Consider the following 25,210-nt stretch of genomic DNA (forward strand, 5'->3'; position numbering starts at 1 on the left):
TAAACATGGCTGCAAAATGGATGATTGTATTTTATTTTATTTTTGTTTGGTCTCATTTAAACCCAACAAAATTTAGGTTGTTAATAATTGAGCTCCAAGCTTTTAAATTTTGGGGTTTTTCCTCTCCTGGCCTGGATTGTTAAATTTATATCTGTATATAGACTTGGATTGCAGAGGAACTGGTGAAATATTTTAGATTTCCACTTAAAAAGCACAGTTTTTTTTCGAAAGTATGACCGTAATTCCACACCATTTTTTCAAGAAATAGAAGGCAAAGCGTTAAGAAAAATTAAAAAAAGTTCTCACCAAGATTTCATTTGGGTCAATTTTCTGTTTAAGGTCTTGGAAACGAGCTCTGTCTGTGTTTTCAGCTGGCAGAAACAGGGAGATATTTTTCAGGGACGTAAACATTGAGGCTGCTACAAACTTTGGCCTTCGATCCAGCCTTTTTCCGGAAAGCTTTCCTCCCTAATGTGCTGATTAAACAGTCAGCTGATGGGAGGCCAGTAAGTTATAAGGGCAAGTCTGCATAGCTTGTTTTATTGCCTCCGTGTTGATTGACACGAGTTTGTAGGGAAACTCAGATTTTACTGTAACTTTGAACTCCCACAAAGACGGCAGCCATGTGTCTTATCCTTAATAACACCCACATTCTGAATGGAATACAAAAGAAGAAACTTCACACTTTCCGAACAATAAAGTATATTGTTTGCTCCAGGCTGACCTGCTTGTGCTGTCCGTGGAACTGATAACATGCCTACTCCACTGAGTTAGCTGCCATCTTATCTCCTGGAGAAAGACTTAACACTTTCTGAGTAGTGTGGCCACTTACACATTTCTGGGGGGGAATTTCGTTCACATGCATTTTTGTTGCAGTGATTTCTATGATTACTTATGTGCAAATAATTGTTTGCAAATTTATACATGGAAAGTTTACCTGTATAGACTCAGTGTATCATGAGAAAAATGACTAGGGGATCATTATAAATGCCAAGCTTTTTTCTTTGTTAACTGTTGATAGATAACATCTAAACTCCCGTTGCCCATTTTAAAGGGTTTTCTGCCTTTAAGTCAGTGGTGGGTTTCAAATTTTTTTGGAACCTACTCTGTGGGTGTGGCCTCCTTTGTGGGAGTGGCTTGCCGGCCATGTGTTCTCTCTCTCTCTCTCTCTCTCTCTCTCTCTCTCTCTCTCTCTCTCTCTCTCTCTCTCTCTCTCCCTCCCTCCCTCCTTCCTTTTGTCTCTCTGTCCTTTTTTCTTTTTTTCTTTCATCTCTCTCTCACTCTTTTTCTTTCTTTTTTCTTTCTTTCTTTCTTTCTTTCTTTCTTTCTTTCTTCCTTTCTTTCTCTCTCTCTCTCTCTCTCTGTGTCTGTCTCTCTGTGTGTGAGGGGGCAGTGGTGGGTTTCAAAAATTTTTTGGAACCTCTTCTGTAGGTGTGGTCTGCTTTCCGGGTCCACTGGTGGAACCTCTTCTAACCGGTTCGGTAGATTTGACAAACCGGTTCTACCGAATAGGTGCGAACTGGTAGGAACCCACCTTTGCTTTAAGTACAACTTAGATGAGGCAGCTCTTCAAGCTGACAGCACTTTTGAAAAGGAAATCCTGCTCTATAAAGGATACAGCCATATTGATTTAAAGAGTTGCTAGGAAAGAGTACAGAAATTCAATTTCATGTAACATACATACCGTGACCCCAAACACAGGTTTTGCAGATTTTTGAGACAGGATTAAACTTGCTTAATACTATAAGTATTAAATTTAAGGCTATAAATAGTTATGTAAGTAGACACGCATTCCCTTCAGACTGGCCTATGGCAGTGTGCTTTACATGGGGCTGCCCTTGAAGAGTATCCTGAAGCTTCAGTTGGTACAAAATGAAGGAGAGCGAGCTACATTAGCTGTCAGTTTGCTTCCAAGTCCAATTCAAGGTGCTGGTTTTAACTTTTCAGTCCTTCTTGAATGGTACTGGTTATCTGAGGGACTGTGTCTCCCTGCTTACATCAGCGCATCTTATTAGATCTGCAGAGTGGCCACCTTGCAGGTACTATATAGCAGAGGTGGGTTCCTACCAGTTCGCACCTATTTGGTAGAACCGGTTCGTCAAATCTACCGAACCGGTTAGAAGAGGTTCCACCAGTGGACCCGGAAAGCAGGCCACACCTACAGAAGAGCTTCCAAAAATTTTTTGGAAACCCACCACTGGCAAGGATCTTGTAACTTGACAGCTTTAAGACTTGCATGCTTCAATGCCAGAGTTTCTGAATAGCTACTTGGACCAACCTAAGTACTAATTCATAATTTCATATCCGGTCACATGGGTGGCAAGCCACTCCCATCCGGTCACGTGGGCGGCAAGCCACTCCCACAAAGGAGGCCACACCCACAGAGTAGGTTCCAACAATTTTTGAAACCCACCACTGCTATATAGGTATATCAGGGTGGCCATGTTGCAGGTACATTCATTAGGTGGGCCCTAGGAGATGTGCCTTCTCTGTTGTGGCATCCCATTATACAACATTATTACCCCCAAATTAGATTAGGTTCCTTTAAATATTCCGTGAAGCCTTAAGTCATGGATACGTTGTCAGGCAACCGGAGACTTGCATACATGGCTCCATTGTTGAGATGGCCATTTTTATTCTCCCTTTGCTATGGTTTGTGTTTTTACTTTTATGATATTTATGAATACGTTTTTAAATTTTTCTTTTTATTGTTCTTATCTTATTGTTATTCACCATTCAGAGTCACTTTTTGGTGAGATGGGCGGCTATATACATTTGATTAATAAAATAAATAAATGAAATAAACTTCTGTTGATGAAAATGTGTACATTTAGAGCCGAGGTGGCGCAGTGGTTAGAGTGCAGTACTGCAGGCCACTTCAGCTGACTGCTAACTGCAGTTCAGCGGTTAAAATCTCACCGGCTCAAGGTTGACTCAGCCTTCCATCCTTCCGAGGTGGGTGAAATGAGGACCCAGACTGTGGGGGCGATATGCTGACTCGGTAAACCGCTTAGAGAGGGCTGAAAGCCCTATGAAGCGGTATATAAATCTAACTGCTATTGCTATTGCTACATTATGAATCAAGTTCCTTTCTCCAAAACTTTCATCAATGCTTTTTTAAAGGCTATAATCTTTTTTTCCCCCCAGTTCTGCACATTCCTTTCACTAATGCTAAGCCAAATTATTGTTTATTTGGGGAGACGCTGTCAGAATTGCTTGTTACCAAAACCTTTTGAAGCACATTTGAGGCAATGCTTCCCGATTATGGAACTTCCAGATGTGTGGATTTCAGCTTCTACAATTCAGAGCAGTAACTGCTGGCTGTTGAATTTTGGGTGATGAATCAGAGCCGAGGTGGCGCAGTGGTTAGAGTGCACTACTGCAGCCACTTCAGCTGACTGCTAAGCTGCAGTTCAGCGGTTCAAATCACACCGACTCAAGGTTGACTCAGCCTTCCATCCTTCCGAGGTGGGTGAAATGAGGACCCAGACTGTGGGGGTGATATGCTGACTCTGTAAACCGCTTAGAGAGGGCTGAAAGCCCTATGAAGCGGTATATAAGTCTAACTGCTATTGCTATTGCTATTTGGAAGCCCCCCATAGTGGAAAATGCTGCATTCACAAAAGAGAATTAGGGCACAGCATTAAGATCCTCATTCACATCCTTGGACAATGTTCTTCAGCTTTGTGGCATCCAATATGGGCAAGAGTACCGTTCCCAATATTCTCAGCAGCTTGGGAATTTGTCCGGGCTGCCCAAAATTGATAGGTGCTATTCTTTAATGTATCAGGAGTTTGCTATATCAAGGCTTTGCTAAGGCATAATAGTCTGAGCTGGGAATGTGCACACTGTAGAGAAAGAGAACATGACTGTAGTGTTTCCCATCCACATGTCAGTAACAATTTGTTGATGGGACGCTTGTTTCTGCTGTCCTTTGCAGTGTGCATTTCGTCACAGCGAGGGCTTGCTGAGCTTAAAACAGTTAATGCTACAGGATTTATGTGGTTTTTGTTCTTCATTTGGCATTTTTTCCCCCGGAGAATAACAAGAACAGTTCAGTCTTCCAACTTCAGTTGCACTTGCTTGCTAGTCTGCATAAGAGACCTTAGTTACAGACGGAAATCTAGGGCAAGTCTCCACTTGATACTGAGAGTGTGATTCAGCCCTGAAATTCTGCAAGAGCTGGGATTATTTTAGCCCAGTGCATTGGAACAGAATGCTGCGAAGTGTGAGGTTTAAAAGTTAGGTTTGTATGAGAAAGGAGGAACGGAGATTTTTTTTAAAATTTTTATTTTATACACATAAGTACATCAACAACAGAAACAAACACGTAACTTAAAAACAACATAGGAACAATAAGTTCCATCGTATACCATACCGCAGTTCCGAATCGGATTCTTTGCAGTTAGTGTTTTCCCTACTATGCATTTCTATCTTGCGTTCATAATCTCCTTATTCGTTATCCATTTTTATGTACAATTCTTTATTTATTTATACTTAGCTACTTACGACCAAATATTATTTACTTATATTATGCTTTATATTTTTTACTGTCATTTATTCTCTTACATACAGTTATAGGTATACATTCACATAGTTATTCTTTTTCTTTGCCATTCTTATATTATTATTATTCCATTTAAGAGGTTATAAGGTATAGTTTGGAATGCTTTGTTTACCATCCTTCGCACCTGCTATGACACCACCTTGTTTTCTCTTTCTTTTCTTTTCTCCCTCCCTTCCTTCTCTACTTCCTTCCTTCCTCCTCTCCATCCCCTTCTTCCTTCCCTTTACCTCTCCCTTACTCCTACCCTCTTTCTTCTCCTTCCTACCCGAGGTGGCGCAGTGGTTAGGGTGCAGTACTGCAGGCCACTTCAGCTGACTGTTATCTGCAGTTCGGCGGTTCTAATCTCACCGGCTCAAGGTTGACTCAGCCTTCCATCTTTCCGAGGTGGGTGAAATGAGGACCCAGATTGTTGGGGGCGATATGCTGACTCTGTAAACCGCTTAGAGAGGGCTGAAAGCCCTATGAAGCGGTATATACGTCTAACTGCTATTGCTATTGCTACCCTCTCTCCTTCTCTTACTTTCTCTTCCTCCCTCCTCTTCTACTTTTCCTCTCCCTTCCACCCACCTCTGGAATGAGATTTTTAAGCACCTTCCTTATTCCTTTTTCCCAATTTTGTGGGACTTGTTTATATAGCATGTTTGTATTAGTTTCACGGTGCAGCTGACCTGGCTTTCCTAAGTACACCCCATTATTTATTTATTTAGTTTGCAATATTTATATCCTGCCTGAATCCTGACAGGATTCTGGGTAGGCAAGAATTGTATTGTATTGTATTTAGTTTATTTGTATGCCGCCCTTCTCCAGGAGGGACTCAGGGCGGCGAACAACTCAGGGGGGAAAGGGAACATAAACAGCAGTACACATGATTAAAATACACGAAAATCACACAGCCATACAAGTCGAGAGGGGAGGGGAACTCATCAACCCCAGGCCTGCCAGCACAGCCAGGTTTTGACGGCTTTCCAGAAGGCCTGGAGAGAGGTGAGGGTCCGAATCTCTGCGGGGAGTTCATTCCAAAGGGCTGGAGCTGCTACAGAGAAGGCCCTCCCCCGGGTAGTAGCCAGATAGCATTGGCTGGTAGACGGAACCCGGAGGAGGCCGACCCTATGAGATCTAACGAGATACAACACAGAATCCAAAACCCAAATCAGAAAAAGCCAAAAATCAGGACAAGTCACCAGAAAGTCAGGGCTGAAAGCATGTTCAAACAAGTAGGTTTTAACTGGTTTGAGAAATGCAAGCAAGGTTGTGGTAATAGGTTGTGGTAATATGTAGTTCTGGGTAGATGGTATTCCAGGAATTAGGGGTGGGGGGGGGTCACAGGTTTCAAGCTGAGTTTCTTTGAACCTATCCAGATCCTCAATGCCTCCAGATACCATTCAGGATTTCCAGCCTGGCTTGGGCTGGCTGTATATAATTGTGCTGTGGCGTGTCAGCCGCTGGCCCCTCCAGCAGCCGAATGAGATGAGGCGGCGTGGGAGTCAGGGCCAGCATCAAGGCGATTTGAGAGCTCCAAGGGGGGGAGAGGGAGTGGGGCTGTCAGCGATAGACCCCGAGCCTTCCATCAGCCCTCAGGTGGAGAGTCAACAGCCCCCAGGTCTGGAGGTGGCTGATGAAGAAGAGGAGGAACAGCTGGGTCCAGTGCTTGATATCTGGATGCGCAGAGGAGAGGAGAGCAGTGGAAATCTATGGGCCGATCCTTGGGATAGAAAAGCCATCGCTGCTAGTGAAGCCCCACGCTAAATAAAAAAAAGGCAGGGTGCGGAGATGAATAGGTTCGGTATTCATCTCCCTGCTGAACAGTCTCCTGCTGTGGGAGAGAGACTTTTTGCTGGCGCTCCTAATAAAGGAATCATTGCTTCAAATTTGTCGTATTTGGGGAGACGGGTCAGAACAAATTGACTGTCATTACATAGTGCTAACATCTCACCCCTTATTTTTTTTTATTGAAAATTTTAGGAAAAAAAACTTTTACAAATGTTTACCTCCCCCCCTACCCTACCCATCCAAATCCCACCCACCCCAATCTCCCCCTGCCCCAACTTCCCAGAACCAATACAGGGTATAAATCTTTAACAAAGATGTTCTAAAATAAACTTTAAAAAAGTTGGCATCATCTTTCATTTGAGCTTTAACTCCTCTTAGCTAGGCTAAGTCTAAACAGATTATATCATTCCTTGTTTCTTCAGTCATAAACTATCTGGAACTTCTTAGTCCCGTATTTATTTTGATTATAGTCAATCCATTTTCTCCACTCCAGTTTATATCTCTCATTTGAGTGATCCTTGAGGTATGCTGATATTTTAGCCATCTCTGCTAGGTTTGTTACTTTTAATGTCCATTCTTGAATAAGTAGGCAAATCTTCCTTCTTCCAGTATTGCGCCACCAACAGTCTTGCTGCCGTTATTAAATGCAAAATCAGGTTAATCTCTATAACTGTACAATCAGTAATTATACCTAACAAGAGGGGTAAACTTTATCCTTTTTTAAAGAACATTTTGCATAATCCACCATATTTTTATCCAAAATGCTTTTACCTTTTTACAAGTCCACCATATATGATAGTATGTAGCATCGAGACAATCACATCTCCAGCATTTAGGTTGTAAATTCGGATACATAGAGGCCAGTTTTTTAGGATCTAGATGCCATCTATAAAACATCTTATAGAAGTTTTCTCTCAAATTTTGGGCTTATGTAAATTTTACATTTCTTACCCAAATCTTTTCCCATGTATCCAACATTCAAAATTTTGTGCCCACTTTATCACCACTTGTAACTTGACAGCTTTAAAACTTGCGTGCTTCAAATGCCAGAGTTTCTGAGCCAACATTTTGGTTGCTAAGCAAGAGCGTTGTTAAGTGAGTTTCACCACATTTTACAAGTTGGCCATGCCCACCCAGTCACATGGCTGGCAAGCCACTCCCACCCAGTCACATGGCCAGCAAGCCACTCCCACCCAGTCACATGGCCGGTAAGCCACTCCCACAAAGCAGGTCACACCTACAGAAGAGGTTCTAAAAAATTTTGAAACCCACCACTGGTCTCAAGCCTTTGACCAAACCCAACTGATTGATACAGATTTCGACAAGGCCATGGAAGTCCTGGTTGAACCCAGCATACACTGTAGATACCTTTTAGATTTATGACAGAATTATAGCACCGTTGATTTTAACCTATTTGGGGTTTTTTAGGTTTTGTTGCCTGACCCGGAATATAATGATACCAATGTAGCTGATGATATACGATGCATTTCTGTTTTGCAGTGCCATCGCCTCGATACTCAGAGCCTGGTTAGACCAATGCTCGGAAGATTTCCAAGAACCACCCCATTTCCTTTGCTTGCAGAAACTTCTGGATTATCTGGCCAGGATCATGCCAGGCTCAGACCCTGAAAGGAGGGCACAGCAACTTTTGGAGCAGTTTCAGAAGCAAGAAGTAGTAAACAACAGTAAGGATAATTCTGCAAATATTTTAGCAACCACTTTTTATAAAGAAGCAATCATTGGACTGTTTCGGCATTTATTACGCTGTGATATTGGTTGGAATACAAAGGACAAGTGAGTTGTAAACTTATTATGCTGTGATATTGGTTGGGAAAAAAAGGACAAGTGAGTTGCAAACTTTTAATTTAAGTGTGCTTGGTGAATCAGTTTTCTGATTTTTCTCTGTAGGAAGGCGAGGAGCTGAATGCTTCTGCCAAATTCCCTAGCATTTAAAACTGCTGCTTTGAGATGATTATCAGCTTAAGTGCAGCCTGCAAGTTTTCAAAAATAAATCCACCATTGCTCTGGTTTTTCACTTTTAAAAACTGGTCTCTTCTGTGATTCAGCAGGGATTTTTTTTTTTAAATTACTTTCCTTTGCTTTGACAAAGGAAGTGTCTGTGACTGTTTTTTCCTATCTGAATGGTCTGGTGCTGACATCCGAGGACAAAAGGAAAATTTACGTTAGCGTGTCAAAATGCCACTGGAACAATTGTGAACAGTAGTGACACTGGAATGCTGTTTGCAGTGCCAGGACTGATAAATAGCCTTTCCCCTTCCACCCCCCAAGACAGAAGGTTTCCTACGGGCATAATTAGCATATCTAGAAAGCCATTGGAACTTGCCTAATGAACACAAACCAAATGAACGTCCAGTTTTCACAGAGAAGCCGTAGGAAATGGATAGGAAATGATAGCACGCAGTAAGGAACGAATGCAATAAACTTCAGGAATTCTTCCCTTCGAATATTATCTACGTGAATGTTGCAAATGTACAAGTTACGTACAATTAGTCATCCTTGGCACCGACTAAATGTGCTTTTTTTTTTCTCTCGAAGGAAAAAAAACCTAAACGGTTCTTCTCATCCGAAATTTCAAAATCTCCTAGGATTGTTAATTTGTACCTAATGAACACATATATCAAACAAAGGAAGTCTAAATGCTGAGAACTATAATTAGCTGTTTACAGAATAAAAAGTTCCCACAGAACTTCCTAGACACAGCAGAAACTCTAGGTACAGAAGTCTTGCCTCTTGATTTCTTACTGGGGGGGGGGGGAAATGGAAGATTATTTCAGCCAAATCTAAGATGTTTTCAGTGAGAACCCTCAACCCAGATTGTCATCGCATTAAAAAAATAAATAAAGCATTGATGCACATTTTACAGGAAAAAAAATACAGGAATAGAATAGATTAACAAGAGTTGGAAGGAACCTTGGAGGTCTTCTAGTCCAACCCCCTGCCTAGGCAGGAAACCCTATACCATTTCAGACAAATGGTTATATAAAATTGCATTGTTAATATTAATTGGGTTTGTTTTTGGATACTTTATTTAATTTCCTTTTTAACTTTTGTAATATGTGTTTCTTTTAATGTTGTACACCGCCCTGAGTCCTTTGGGAGAAGGGCGGCATATAAATCCAAATTAATTTTTTTAAAAAAAAAAACCCTATATCATTTCAGATAAATCCAACATCTTCTTAAAGACTTCCAGTGTTTGGGGCATTCATAACTTCTGGAGGCAAGCTATTCCACTGATTAATTGTTCTAACTGTCAGGGAATTTCTCCTCAGTTCTAAGTTGCTTCTCTCCTTGATTAGTTTCCACCCATTGCTTCTTGTCCTACCCCTCAGGTGCTTTGGAGAATAGTTTGACTCCCTCTTCTTTGTGGCAACCTCTGAATTGCTATAGCTTGTGTAATATCTAACAGTCATGGCCATCTCAGAAACCAGATGCAGTAGAAGAAGTACAGTTTGTTTCCCCCATTAATAATGCTTTGTAAAACTTCAGAAATGTTTAGGTAGTATGGATAAAATAGAGGCCGCACTTTAAATGAAATTAATTCTCTGAGATGAAGGGATTCTCCACAGTTTTGCACTTTGAATAGGCCACCCTCACTTATTGCCACAGGTGGAGAGATTCTGTGATTCTGTACCAGAGGTAGCTTTTGATACAACATGCATATCAGCTATTTAGAGGAAGAAATAAATTAATTTCCCCTGGGCAGGAGGAAACTTCTTGCAAAAGCCCGAATAATTTGTTTGAACTTAGCTACCCCCTTTGACATTTCACTTGGTTGAACTGGTTAAGGATCTATTCACCACATCCCACAAGTAAGTTACTTCCCTCTATGCTCTACTGGTGGCGCAGTGGTTAAATGCAGCACTGCAGGCTATTGCTAGATCAGCAGTTCAGCAGTTCAAATCTCACCGGCTCAGGGTTGACTCAGCCTTCCATCCTTCCGAGGTGGGTAAAATGAGGACCCGGATTGTTGGGGGCAATATGCTGACTCTGTAAACCGCTTAGAGAGGGCTGAAAGCCCTATGAAGCGGTATATAAGTCTACTGCTATTGCTATTGCTACTTAAAAAAAATGTTTCTGTAACACTGAGTCATAATTGAAGCATAGGATAAATCAAAAAGAGAAGCCTTTGGAAGTTTAAAAAGAAAAAAAAATAACTAATTGTATGTATATATTTGGGACAAATATAAAAAGATGGGGCTGGATTCAGCAAGGAGAGAAGGATGGGTGAGAAATAAGTATTGATTGATCCTCCTATAGAGAATTAACTAATTGGTCCATTTAAGTTTTCTTTTCCTTGGCAAAATTAAAGATCCACAGAGGTTCTCTATGAACTGTGAAAGAGAGGAATCTGGGGACTGTATGATATTACAGAATGTGGATGTAATATTGTAATGTATGGTTTCCTGCTGTTACTACATTCATATGCTGTATTTTCCACAGTTTAAAATCAAACTGAGAGATATCCAAATTCTGGCTCAGCGTGAGGTTTATTGACAGGTTTTGAGCAAGTCACTTAAGGTATCTCATAAGGTTTGGGATAGTAGGGCAATCTCTTGTTCATGCCATGAAATTTCCTAAAGTCAGGTACGGATGCAAGAATAATACGCTTGTTTCTTTACTACTGCTTTGCAACATCTTGTGTTTACATGACTGCAATTTGACCGATGACTATAATGATTTATGACATAAAATCTGGTCCCAATTGGGATCGTAAGTCAAGGATTACTTGTATTCATTATCTCCCCTTCAACTTACCTAGATCTAAAAACTCCATTCTACCTAAAATGGAGATCAGCATCATATTGACTAAGACACTCTACTTAATCTACTCATCAAGATCTACTTTATGCAAGCTCCTTTTTTTGTGTGTGTTTTGAGCTTTCATAGATTATTTTCCCTCATGTGTTTTTCTGACAGATTCAGGGAGTTTCAGTAGAATTAGAAAGCTGCCAGTTATCTATTGCCAGAGATGAATGTTCTAAAAATAAATTGATTAGTTCTACAGCCTAAAGGCCCTAACTTTAGAATCTAAGGCAGTTTGTTTCTCAACAATTTTGCCTGGAAGAATCAACTGCTGGAATAGCAAATAAAGGAGAAAGCAAAACAACAACAAAAACAATCCTATCTGCAGATCCTTTATTTTAAATCAGCCTCTGTAGCTGATTTAACTTTCTCTTCGTTTGTCTGCTCTTGATAGAAGAGCTGACACTTTGATTCAAGTAAGAATGTGCTTAGGAAATCCTACATAGGATTTGGTTTGTTGTCCCCATTATGAATAGTTAAATATAAGGGAAGGAGAAATAAAATGACTTCTTTAAGTAGAGTAAATTCTCTGTGGTGATCTACATGAATGTCATTGACTTCATTGCTTTGCTGTGTCTCTTCGTCAACCCTTTTAATTTCTAAAACGGTTATTTTCTTTTTGGCTATAACATCTTTGGATGCTTTGAGCATTCTCACGTAAATATATATAAATAGTATAAAGGTCTTTGCTACCATAAACTCATAGCACTCACAGGTTTTCCTTCTAATACCTCTTAGCTACTCCCCACCATCTATTATTGGAAGTGGGTATCTTCCATCTATTACTGGAAGTGGGAAGTGGAAGTGATCTATTACAATCTATTACTGGAAGTGGGTATCACCAGCCTCCTTTAGCATGTTGTATACAAGTATTCAAGTTTTGAGTTTAATAAAATTTGTATGCTGCCCACTCCCATTGGGATTCTGGGCGGCTCACAGCAAGACAAAAGAAACATTTAAAATTGAAGAATAAAAAATACAATTAAAAGTCCACAACATCCATTCCATCTAAGCGGGTATCAATCAACAGCCCCAGGCCTGCCGGAGTAGCCAGGTCTTGACGGCTTTACGGAAGGCCGGGAGAGTGGGAAGGGTCCAGATCTCTACGGGTAGATCGTTCCACAGGGCCGGCGCAGCAACAGAGAAGGCCCTCCCCCGGGGAGTCGCCAGCCGGCATTGTCCGGTTGACGGCACCCTGAGGAGGCCCAACCTGTGCGATCTTGTTGGTCGTTGGGAGGTGAGTGGCAGGAGGCGGTCTCTCAGGTAGCCAGGTCCTAAACCATGTAGGGCTTTAAAAGTAACGACTAGCACCTTGAAGCACGTCTGGAGACCAATGGGGAGCCAGTGCAGCTCGCGGAGGATAGGTGTAACATGGGTGTATCTAGATACACCCCATATCGCTCGCGCGGCTTTGTGCTTTGTGAATAGTGCCTTTTGGTCTTTAGGCTTCTTGCTTCACTTAAGCAGAGTTCTTTACATGTTTCTTGAAGTGGGTCAGTGCAAGATGAAAGAAGTCTCCTAAAATATACTCCTTGTTTCATCAGTGTATGTTTCTTGTTTTCGCTAAGCAACATTTCAAACGATGTGCAATGTTTGATCATGCCCAACAGCTTCCTCATTTGCCCATGCCCTCTCTTTCCCTTTTTACCCTTTTTGTGATTAAAAGCATAACCCTGTTTTTTTTGTCTCAAACTAGTCTTCAGCGCAACTTCAGTTAGACTTACATGAAGTAAAATGAGAGGACACATTTAGTAAATGTTCACTATGCATTATATCCTGACAGGTGAGATTCATGATATATTTGCAACTGAAGAAGAAACAAAGATTAGTGGAGCAGAAGAATTTTCTTCTTTCCCAGAAGATCTGGTAGCAGAACAGTTAACTTACATGGACGCAGTAAGTATAAACAGATGTATACTTTTTGTAAGCATGAATACAGATTATGCTTCTGAAGTGTTTGTTTTATTTATCCCTTAAATTTTTATTTAGCTTTCCAACCATATAGTATCCAAGATACTCAACAGTTAAATATAAACCAACAATCAAAATATAAAGACCAGTTGATGAAACATCAGAAAACTATTGTATACAATTTTAGTTGATGCAAACAGCTAATTAACCATATGTGACCTTTTGATACCTCTTTAGAAAATGTGTGGGGTTATTTCTATTGTTTTTCCTAGCTGAGGTAAAATTGCCCTTTAATTCACCCTGATTGCATGATAAAGAGGGCTGTTAAATTGCGCCATCCATTTTCCTGGCATGCTCACCGACTGAAGAAATTGTTAATTATTAATCAGATTTATATCACCCATCTCATCAAAAGCAACTCTGGGAGGTGCACAACAATCAAAGAAAACCAACAAATGTAAACACTGCAAATACAACACATAGAAATCTGTATTAACGCATGCCATAAAAGCAAGGGAGGATAAAAATCACTTCGATAATGGAGCCATCTAAATAGGTCTCTGGTTTAATTTTCTTTCATTTGGGAAATTTGCACATCCAAATTCTGTAACCTTTTGTTAATAGTCTTCTCTAAGATTGTGCAGTTATGTCCCTTTTTAAAAACTTGGAATCAGTTTATGAAAAAAACAAACAACATTTGGTTGCAACTATTGATTAAAACACATATTTTTAAAGGGATACTTAAACGACACTTTCTTAAAAGATAGTTTTATAACAGCATTTGATAAAAAAAAAACAACTAAGTTACAGTAGAAGACTGCTGATTTTTTTTTTTTAATGTTGCAAAACTATTGCAAAGCTTAGGGCAAATTGTGAACCAGTTAAATGGCTCCTTAAACGTTAATCGTTCTTTGTAAAGATTGTTTAAAGCAAGTTTGTTTACGTGATATGTTTATCTGTATTGTCATCTGTTACTAGTTGCTGATTGCTCATTGGTCCATTTTGTTCAGGGGTGGGTTTCAACCGGTTCGCGGCGGTCCCTGCGAACCGGTTGGTTGGCGAACCCGGAAGTAAGTAACTTCCGGGAACGGCGAAGGGCCCACCCGCCCGCCCGCGCTCCTTACACGGTTTTGACGAGTTCTGCGCTTCCACGCATGCGCAGGACGCATACAGCGCCTGCGCGATCCTCCAGGAGCAGCTGGAGCATCGCACAGACGCTAGTACGCATGCATGCACCACGCGCATGCACGAGGACGCCGCCGGCCCCGTTCCAACCGAACCGGTTGGAACGGGGCGAGAAACCCACCCCTGATTTTGTTGTACTAGATGGTTTTCTGCAATTGGAAAGTGATAAAAACGTTCGAAAGAATTGCAGAACTTTGCATGAAAGATTAAGTGGATAGGATTGGATTCATTCCAAGGCAGTCCATGGACTGAATTTTCAAATACATAGGCAAACCATCAGTGGTCAGTTCCGGATCTCGGTGCAACCGGTATGGTGCAGCGGCCACCACATAAATGTGCACAGCGCATGTGCGCAGAGCGTGTGTGCGTCCTTACTTCCTGCAATGCTCCACTTGCTTGGCGGAGCATCACACAGATGTCATATGCTGTGTGCGCGGAAGCACCGAAGAGCTAAAATATAGATAAGAACAGCGGGTGGGCAGGTGGGCCCTCCAGAGCACCCTACCGGAAAGAGCCGAGGTGGCGCAGTGGTTAGGGTGCAGTACTGCAGGCCACTTCAGCTGACTGCTATCTGCAGTTCAGCGGTTCAAATCTCACCGGCTCAAGGTTGACTCAGCCTTCCATCCTTCCGAGGTGGGTGAAATGAGGACCCAGACTGTGGGGGGCGATATGCTGGCTCTGTAAAACCGCTTAGAGAGGGCTGAAAGCCCTATGAAGCGCTATATAAGTCTAACTGCTATTGCTATTGCTATTACCCAGTGCTCCCTGCAGGCACCAGTATTCCCGTACAGGGGCGTACCGCCTGCAACCCACCACTGCTTCCCATGTTCTAAATCTATTTTGTTCTGCTTTTTTTTCTTCCTCATTTGACATTTTAGTTACAGTGACATTCAGATGTGGAATGATAGCCTTAGTGATGTTTTGTTGGTTCAGACTTTGTGACAGGCCACAATTAAGAGCAAGTCTTGGTTTGCAAAACCATTTGAAATCCTTTTTATTACTCTGGCTATTTGATTAACTGTAATTACAGTAAATTCACAGGCTAATTATGTTTTACAGTCTGCAAAACCTAATTAAGCGTATACAACTGTAATCTAGAAGAGCATTCAAATTAAGTGAATTTATTTTGTTTCCAAATATTATGTTTCAAGGAACATTCTGTTTTCAAATAAGGTAGATCCAGCAGTATTTGCTCATTATTCATGGTTAAAAAGCCTCACGTCTCAAATACAGTATATCATTGACCTGTCTAAATCACGTTAAACATAGTTAAGTGAAATAATATTTTAGGTATGGACATGTTTAACACTTTGCAGGTAAATCAGAATTCAAGAGTTTCAAAAAAAATCTTTTTTTTTCATCAGCAAAATATACATCTCATAAATTGGATATTGTCAGTCTTACCTATCAGTGATCTGTCTCAGGTTATATACAAGCCAGCTAAAATGTTACCGTGTTTATGAAATCAGAATATTTCTTTATGAAAATTGATTGACAAAAAGTTTAGTTAAACAGGCTGAATTCTCACGATTTGTCTGATATTTTTTGAAGCAGTTTGAACCATTTTCCTCTAGGGCTAATAGATGGAATGGAATAATAAAAAAGTATCTTAACTGTTAAATTATTCCTAAAACAAATTGGCGAATATTGAACTTGGCTCTTTAATTCCAGGCATGCAATTATAATTATCGTAGAATAATTTAAAAAGCATTGACTCATCATTCAGTCCTTATACATTTTAATAAAATTAAACAAGCAACAAATATTTCCTCAGCAATATAGTAGTCCAGATGAAATTAGCTAAAGGAATACTTACGTGCGTACAAAATATTTGAAGTAATGCTTTAAATCCATGGTTTTAAAGTTGTTCATTGATAGTTGGTCATATATCTCAATAACACACATGGGTGCTGCTTTCTGCATTTTATGCAATGCAGTAAAACACGTTAACGTTGCAGGAAGAGCTGTGCCACATAAAGTAGCATATGGGTTGCAAATGAACAGACCATGGATTTCCACTGGGGGATTTATGTCCCTATCCGGGTACTTGAGAGACCGCCTGCTGCCAATTACCTCCCACAGACCCATTAGATCTCACAGGGTTGGCCTCCTCCGGGTGCCATCTACCAGCCAATGCCACCTGGCTATTACCCGGGGGAGGGCCTTCTCTGTGGCAGCTCCGGCCCTCTGGAATGAACTCCCCGCAGGGATCCGGACCCTCACCTCTCTCCAGGCCTTCCGAAAAGCCGTCAAAACCTGGCTTTGCCGGCAGGCCTGGGGGTGATGAGTTCCCTCCCCTCTCGACATGTATGGTTGTGCGACAGTTGTTTACTTTTATTATTTGTATTTTGTTTTTTATGTTCCCCTTTTTCCCCCTTGAATTGTTCACTGCCCTGAGTCCTCCCGGAGAAGGGCGGCATACAAATAATAAAATTCTATTCTATTCTATTCTATTCTATTCTAATTGTTGCTTTTTGCTGGCTTGGCTGTCCAATTCCCAAGCAGGGCCCTTTGTGGAAGTTATGAGCTACAAAAAATAAAGGGCTGAGTAACCACTAATGCTGACCTCTGTGTTTCATTTCCCTTGCAAACTGCCCTCTGCTCTGCTACATTTGCTGTTTTTTGATATTTGATTATTCGCAAACTAGAACCGTGGCAGATTTATACTGTTTCAAATACGTTTTTGTTGCACCTCTACCCGAGTCATTCCTCAGAGGCTGTGTGTTGAAAAATGGAGAGGGAGAACTCTTCCTTGTGAATATTGTAAAAGTAAATATTAGATAAGTTTAAATTGATTCTTGTATTGTATTATCCCATACTTTTGTTTGCATACACCGGTGGTAGTCAACCTGGTCCAGTGGTGGGTTTCAAAAATTGTTCGAACCTACTCTGTGAGTGTGGCCTCCTTTGTGGGAGTGGCTTGCCACCCATGTGACCGGATGGGAGTGGCTTGCCGCCCATGTGACCGGATATGAAGATGCTGACGACACTTGTCAGAACCACCTTAAATTACCTCTCACACAGCACTGGCATGCATAAGAATAGGATGTAAACTTGTTTTTTAAAAGGCATCTTTGGTTTGCGTTAAAACACCTTCAACACACGCAATGTTCTGAACGCACCACAAACGCAGTAGTCATCCTTACCTTTCACAGAGGCACTGAGTTTTATAAATAGGAGCGTGATAGTGTAGAATAATCATATCCAAGGACCAGTGGTGGGTTTCTAAAAAATTTGGAACCTCTTCTGTAGGTGTGGCCTGCTTTCCGGGTCCACTGGGGGAACCTCTTCTAACCGGTTCGGTAGATTTGAAGAACCGGTTCTACCGAATAGGTGCGAAGTGGTAGGAACCCACCTCTGACCTGGTCCCTACCGCCCGCTAGTGGGCGTTCCAGCTTTCATGGTGGGCAATGAGGGTTTGCTGTAACTCTGCTTTGTAAATTTTATAAAGTAAAGTTACTTCCCTACTTTATAAATCACCATCACTGCAGAACCGGTGGGTGGTCAGAAAATTTTACTACTAACAGAGATACAAAAGTGGATGGTAGGTATAAAAAGGTTGACTACCCCTGGCTTACACTATTCTTGAATATAAATGCATGCCCAATAAATATTACTGCTATGACTTACTTTTGTTATTACTACTACTAAAAAAACACTATTGCTGTCTATGAGATTCAAGGGGGAAAAAGATTCAAGGGGAAAAAGGATGTGGTCATTCCCACCTTTCAGAAAGGTTGGAATGACCACCATGTTGTGTATTTCAACACTACACATAGGAGAAATAAACAAAACTCGTCTTACAGCGTTGACATGATGTTTTATATGTTGTTCCAGACACTGTTTAAAAGAGTGGTACCACACCACTGTTTGGGCTGCATCTGGTCTCAGAGAGATAAGAAAGAGAACAAACACTTGGCTCCCACCATCAGAGCTACCATTGCACAGTTCAACGCAGTCACCAAATGCGTCATCAGGACCATTTTGAATGGCAAGGAGCTGAAAACGCACCAGCGTGCCAAGATCATAGAGAAGTGGATCAATATCGCCCATGTAAAGACTCATTTTGTTCCCGTTGTCTTCTTGCTATTTATACAAGTGCTGGAGTGTGTGTGTGTGTGTGTGTGTGTGTGTGTGTGTGTGTGTGTGTGTGTGTGTGTCCGTGTCCATTATAGCATGCATAAATATCAAGGTTCTTCTAATCCCGATCTTTTGAGTGTTTTCTTCTTCTCCCAATAATATAGACAACAGGTAGACTAGCTTTAGCCATAACATATCAGATGTCCTTGGAAGTTCCAATAGAACAGTCAATTTCCCCAATTTTCAATGGTAGAAAGGCCTTGATATTGTAGATCAATTTAGTTTGGGAAGTAATCCCAATCCTTTCCAGTCCCAATATTTTTTGATTGCATTTGTTTCTTTATTCCCTCTTTTGTTTTATATGCTGCTCATCCAAAGTGCTCTGGGCGGCTTATAAGGTGTTCTACAATCTGAATAGCGACAATTCATAAGATAACAATGTTCTGCATAGATTGCATTTAGTTACTTTCACTTACTTTCACTTACAACTGAAACACGTTTCAGTTGTAATGGTTGGAAACTATAATACGAAAGATCAAAAGGTGAAGAAAACAAGAATACAGTAACTCAAACTCTAGAAAGTACTTTCAAGTCCGAAAAAAGCAATGTATTTTTTTTAAAAAAAGAATTGGTCAATGTTTATGTAGTTGACAGGTTCCTTTTGTAAAAAAAATAAGAATTCAGAGAAACAATGCTTCTAAAAGAGTAACCCACTAAGGTTGAGTGCATGTTGTGTTCTTGTAACTTGCTTTGTCTTTGTATTTTAAATTTTTTAGTATTTTTAAAACTGTTTTTATGTAAGCCGCCCGGAGTCCTTCGGGATTGGGCGGCATACAAATTCATTAAATCTTGAATCTTGAACTGACGAATGTGTAAACGCTTCTCTGTTCCATTTTCACTCCCTTTATAGGAATGTAGGATTCTTAAGAATTTCTCCTCTTTGAGAGCCATCGTTTCAGCACTTCAGTCCAACTCCATCTATCGGCTAAAGAAAAGCTGGGCATGTGTTGCAAAGTAAGATCAATATCCAATCCATTCTTGGGCAGTGGATAGTTATATCCAGGGGTGGGTTTCTCGCCCCGTTCTAACCGGTTCGGTTGGAACGGGGCCGGCGGCGTCCTCGTGCACGCGCGCACCGCACGCATGCGTACTAGCGTCTGTGCGATGCTCCAGCTGCTCCTGGAGGATCGCGCAGGCGCTGTATGCATCCTGCGCAGGCGTGGAAGCGCAGAACTCATCAAAACCGGGTAAGAAGCGTGGGCAGGCGGGTGGGCCCTTCGCCATTCCCGGAAGTTACTTACTTCCGGGTTCGCCGACCAACCGGTTCGCGGGGACCGCCGCGAACCGGTTGAAACCCACCCCTGGTTATATCCCTCTATAAGCTTCTGTAGCTTTTGGGACTTGGAAATCTATAATTTACAATTCCTGTAGAGTTGTTGATGGGCTGTTGCAGGTGGGAGGAAAACTAAGGGGAGTCAATCATGAGCAAAAATGAGACTTTTAATTTATAACTAGCAGTTACAAATTGGCTCAGAAGCCTCTCTAAGGATGCCTAATTTAGCTGCCGGTATTACAATTTTTCTACAGTTCCTCAAATACAGAAGTGTCTGAAGTCTCTCCAACTTAATCCCTGTGACTCCATCCTCAGCAAGGAATCTCTTTGGATGATTTTGGCCAGTCATATTCTCTCAGCTTAGTCTGTTGTGAGGGAAAGGAGCAGTTTTACTCTGCTTTAAACTTCAGAACAAAAAGTGGAGTATAAATGTCTGCATTTCAGAGAATCTAGAAGCCTGGGTGGGATGGATTGGACTGTTGCATCAGAAAAAACACTGAGAGACTATAGCAATAGCAATAGCAGTAGACTTATATACCGCTTCATAGGGCTTTCAGCCCTCTCTAAGCGGTTTACAGAGAGTCAGCATATTGCCCCCAACAATCTGGGTCCTCATTTTACCCACCTCGGAAGGATGGAAGGCTGAGTCAACCCTGAGCCGGTGAGATTTGAACCGCTGAACTGCTGATCTAGCAGTAGCCTGCAGTGCTGCATTTAACCACTGCGCCACCTTGGCTCACTATAATGAGCTGCTTCTTGTTTTACATTATGGTTAGAATCATATTGTCAGCGTTCCAAATACCATGTAGTATCAAATCAGAATCGAAGGCAAAACTATGCTTAAAGTTCCAATTTAATAAAGCAGGCATGTTGGCCCATAGCTGTGGGATCCCAACTCTGGAAGTTACATCAGAATCCCACCCAGTTAAAAGTTCATGATCTTGTCCCCACACCCACAATCCATCACATGGTCCAATCTCCTTCTTCCACGCTGGCGTCCATGCCCAGCTTCTTCCGGTCAGGTGTACTGGTGTGGAGACAAAGGATGACCTTAGCTTCTAGCAAAGAATGAAAAACAATACAATTCCAAAATCCTACTCCTGTCTATTCCCCCCTCCCATTGACTATTCTTAAAGAAACAGCACAATGAAATAAGAGAAAGTGTGGCAGGCCAAAATTCTAAAAGGAATAGAAATGCAGGCCTGACACATATTCTTCTTGCTTAAACAGTGACCTAAAAGAAGAGATGTAATTGGGGATTTGCCTGGGTCCTAAATCTAAGAAATCTCCTTACAAGATGATGCCCTCATCACCATGAAATTTTAAATTAATGGAGCAAATTGTCATTTAGCTTCAGGAAAACTGAAAATCTTAAAATCATTCCATTTTCTTTTGGACAGAGATAGAACGTTGATGTTTGAAGAACTATCAGAAATCTTCTCAGATCATGACAACTATTTGACAAGTCGGGAGCTGCTAATGAGGGTGAGAAGCAACAGATACTTCAGTGACATTGTAATACTTTACAACTACAGTGTTCGGTTTTGGCTAAATAACTATCGGTTCGGTAGATTTGACGAACCGGTTCTACCGAATAGGTGCGAACTGGTAGGAACCCACCTCTGGTGTGCATGGATTTAAAGATAGAGAAATCAGATTAGCTATGCAAAGTGCAATATTTGGAGAGAAAGATTCCTTTGGATTTGAAATTGAGGTCATTTGAGTGATATTTTTTTTAAAAAAATGTTTTGTTAACAGAAAGCTGGCAAGGATTGAGTTGCATCTGGAATGAGATAACTCATCCCGAAGGAAATTATCTGAATATTCTGTGCTCTTCCAGTGAGACAGAAATAAAAGATGATAACTCTGAAAAGTCATTAAACTGTTTAGAGGTAGTTGCAGGGGAAAAAAATGACATGCAAAATGACACAAAAACTGGTACAAATGTGCAGTATGCATATCTCTATAATCTATTCCTTGAAAGGCCAACGGCAATGTGAACTGAATTATTAATCAGAAAAAAGTATGCCAACTGTAGAAAAATACGTGAAAGGATTGCAAACAGAGTATTTTATTTATTTATTTTGTTTATGGCTGTATAGATCTCTTCAGTCAATTGTATTTAAATGCAACCATCAAAGCCAATGTAACAATAAAGATGTACTAATTCAATGTATAATTAAGGTCAAGTATTGTAGTTGATCATAATAATAATAATAATAATAATGCTGCTCTTGGTATCCAGAGCTTAACAACAATCAAGTCTTGAAAGCCTTCTGGAACGGCCTTTTAAGAGGCTTGCAAGGCCAGAGAAGTTGTGGTTATTCGAGAGGAATGGAGCCCATACAGAGAAAGTTCATTTTTGGACACTTTCAGTTGTGCCTCCTGAATGTTTGGGATTTGATTAGACATTCTCTGTACGGGCAAAATCTATATGGGATGGGTAATCTTGAAGATGCCCAGGATCTTTGATTATATTCAGAATGTAAAAATAGATAATACTGCACCTGAAGAAACTGTTACTAGCAATATTGAGTCTCACTGATGACTGTATAGGCCACTGTTGTGGCCCAGCAGGAGCTGTTGGAGCTGCCACCAGACTCCGACAGCAAGGGGCCCTATGAGTCGGCTCTGGAGGATGTGGAGGACCCTGGACAGGGTTTCGACTCTGAGCAGGGCGCAGAGAGGCTGGTTGGCCACCAGGAGGCGCCTGGGCCTTGGACCAGTGGGGAGGAGACAAGGGAGAGTGATCCAGAAGTCAGCAGTGAGTTGTTCCTGGATGCCCGGCACCGAAGAGCTAATAGGCGTCAGGAACAGTTGCGCAGTTACAGGAGGTAATTGCACTCAGCTGGTGGTCATTAGGCTCCTCTCCAGACTATAAAAGGACTGCTTGTGCACACGCCCCTTTTGCAGAAGTCAATGCAGGAACTAATGTTGGAGAACAGTATTGTGAGCCTGGCAGGCTGGATTGCTGCCCCGGCTTATCTGTGCCGGTTTGCTGCCAAGGACCTGTCTGTCTGTGAATAAATTCCGTAAAGTATCTTTGGCTTGGAGTGTTTTGGTGTGGGACGAGGGGGTTCAGAACAGGCCACTATGCTTTGCCCCAATTGAAGTTGGCTAGTGGTTTTCAAAGATAGTCCCATGTATATTGAACTACTACACATAGCCCATACAGGAGATGTCAATGGTGTGAATGACAAATGTCAGCATTTTTCAGATAAATAAGGCTCCAATGGGTGTACCAGCCAAAGCTGAGCAGATCCCCATGGTCCTGGAACTGTAATTCCAGGAAGTGTGGCCTGTTCACCTCAGCAAAGCGTAGAGGTTTAAAATTCCAAAATCAGCAAGCTTCTGTAAAAATTATCATTCCAACTTTCTTGGTTTGAAACTCTGCATGTTTCTTCCCATCCACATCTTGATAGTCTCCACAGCTCCACAGAAATGCTTGTTTGAATATCATCCAGTTGAATATCATCCACAAACTGACATTGCATGATAATATTAATTTATCTGTGTCGTAGATCATTAAGTGTAGAGCTGATAAAAGGGTAAATCTTCTATGAATTAGTACTGAGTTGTATCTGAGATTTTGAGATGTAGAAATTATTGAAGTACTTGGAGCAATAATCACAGGACAATGAAGTTCTATCTGCCTACGGTATTTATAGGAAATGACCTTGATAGAAAAGTCATCTTTAATTTTAGAAAATGCCATTTCTAAAAATACAATTATTTATTGCTTTGTAAGGGAGGGTCAGAAGGCTATCTAATTTTCTAAGGAAGTTTGGAGATTAAATGTATACAATTGATTGGAAAGGATATGAAATATTCAGGAGGATGACAGCATCATTAAGTTGAAAAGCAATGTAAAAGAAGCCCATAAAAAGCGAGGGCATTTTTAAAACATTCTTATTAAAGTGAAGAAAAAAGGAAAGATAAAAACAGAAAATCAAGATAACAAGGCAATATTTTTTTAAAAAAGAAAAAAAATACTGACTTGGTTTTTTATCATCGTGAGAAGACATATCCCTCTGTAGTTATACAGAAAAACAAGTTAAAACATGGCAATAAGTTAATTTTAATCTGTTTCAAAGGACCAGATCATATTGTGAAATATGGCTCCTGAAATCATAGTGTTACTGGCAAAGTGATTCCCAAGGCCTGTTGTTGGAACACAGAAACATTTTCATTTTTCCTTGTTAGTCAGCAAAGCAAAAATATTAGTCACATCATAATGTAAGCGTATAAGGGAAAAAAACCAACAGAGCATTATATAATGGAAAGGAAAATGTTATTATTAACACATAGGTTGAACGGTTCCACCACAAAACCGCGGTAGACTAAAGCGCGCTCGACGAAAGCGCGTACGTGACGTCATCACAGCGCGACGAAAACAGCACGCTGTGAGCAGTAAACTTAAAATTAACGCGTGAATCTAAACCTAACCCCCCCAAACCTAAGCCTAACCCTAACCCTAGGCCTAACCCTTAACCTAACCCTAAACCTAACCCTAACCCTAACCCTAAATCTAACCCTTACCTTTATGTGAATCGGTTTGCTTTAAAAGCGCTTTTAAAAGCGCCCTTTTTTCTCCGCAGTCGTATTTGTCGCGCTGCTGCTGATGTCACGTACACGCTTTAATCGGGCGCGCTTTAGTCTACCGCGGTTTTGACGGGTCACGAGGTTGAACTGTTTAAGAATAAAAACATATTAACTGTCCAGAAGCAGGAAGGTTGTGATCCAGATGTACCCAATTCGGAGAAAATTGGAAGTGAACAAATACTTGGCTTGGCTCAGAGGTATTTGGCATGTCAAGTTTGACTTGTATTTTGAACCGAGCATTCCTCACCTTCAGGAAACTCTTGAAACATTTTTGTGCGAGCCTTTTTATTAATTTATCTCTTTGGTTGCAAGATGAGTCACATGTCTTTTCAACTTTCGAAAGAAGGACGTAGCATTCAGTGAGCATGGGAAATGTTTGTAAGCCTGTTCTATGGCCTTTTTGCATTCATTTCCCTTCTATTTTCATCACAGGAAGGAACATCTAAATTTGCAAATTTGGACAGCAGTGTGAAAGAGAACCAGAAGAGAACCCAGCGGCGGCTTCAACTGCAAAAAGATATGGTAACTTTTTTTCTTTTCCATTTGTATCATGAGATGCTCCAGAAATCCAGGATGACATTATTCTTCTCTTTGAAAAAATACAACAAACAGCTATAGGAAAGATAACTGTTTTAGAATTCACCCAAATACAAACAAAATAGGTTAGGTTCAAGTTAAATCAAGTTCAAATAAAATTAGGAAATCACAATTTCTCACTCTGAACCAGTATATTCAACCAAGTCTTGAAGATTTGCTTAACTTTTTTTCATAGCTTCATGAAAAAAATACAATCAATAGCAATAGCAGTTAGACTTATATACCGCTTCATAGGGCTTTCAGCCCTCTCTAAGCGGTTTACAGAGTCAGCATATCGCCCCCACAGTCTGGGTCCTCATTTCACCCACCTCGGGAGGATGGAAGGCTGAGTCAACCTTGAG

General features: G+C 41.0%; 1 protein-coding gene across 3 annotated transcripts in view; it reads left to right on the plus strand.

The window, feature by feature from the left end:
* RGL1 (ral guanine nucleotide dissociation stimulator like 1) overlaps positions 1-25,210 on the plus strand; it is a 110,123-nt gene that overhangs the window by 53,897 nt on the left and 31,016 nt on the right. For all 3 annotated transcript variants that reach the window (XM_087726979.1, XM_087726981.1, XM_087726980.1), the window contains 6 exons: positions 7,838-8,022; positions 12,945-13,057; positions 18,095-18,310; positions 19,248-19,351; positions 21,071-21,155; positions 24,705-24,794. In XM_087726979.1, the coding sequence (XP_087583105.1) occupies positions 7,838-8,022; positions 12,945-13,057; positions 18,095-18,310; positions 19,248-19,351; positions 21,071-21,155; positions 24,705-24,794 (793 nt within the window). The remainder of the gene's footprint in view (positions 1-7,837; positions 8,023-12,944; positions 13,058-18,094; positions 18,311-19,247; positions 19,352-21,070; positions 21,156-24,704; positions 24,795-25,210) is intronic.

Source organism: Thamnophis sirtalis, unplaced genomic scaffold, assembly GCF_051295495.1.
Source record: "Thamnophis sirtalis isolate CommonGarterSnake01/CBP01778 unplaced genomic scaffold, rThaSir2_p1.2 scaffold_12, whole genome shotgun sequence".
Classification (NCBI taxonomy): domain Eukaryota; kingdom Metazoa; phylum Chordata; class Lepidosauria; order Squamata; family Natricidae; genus Thamnophis; species Thamnophis sirtalis.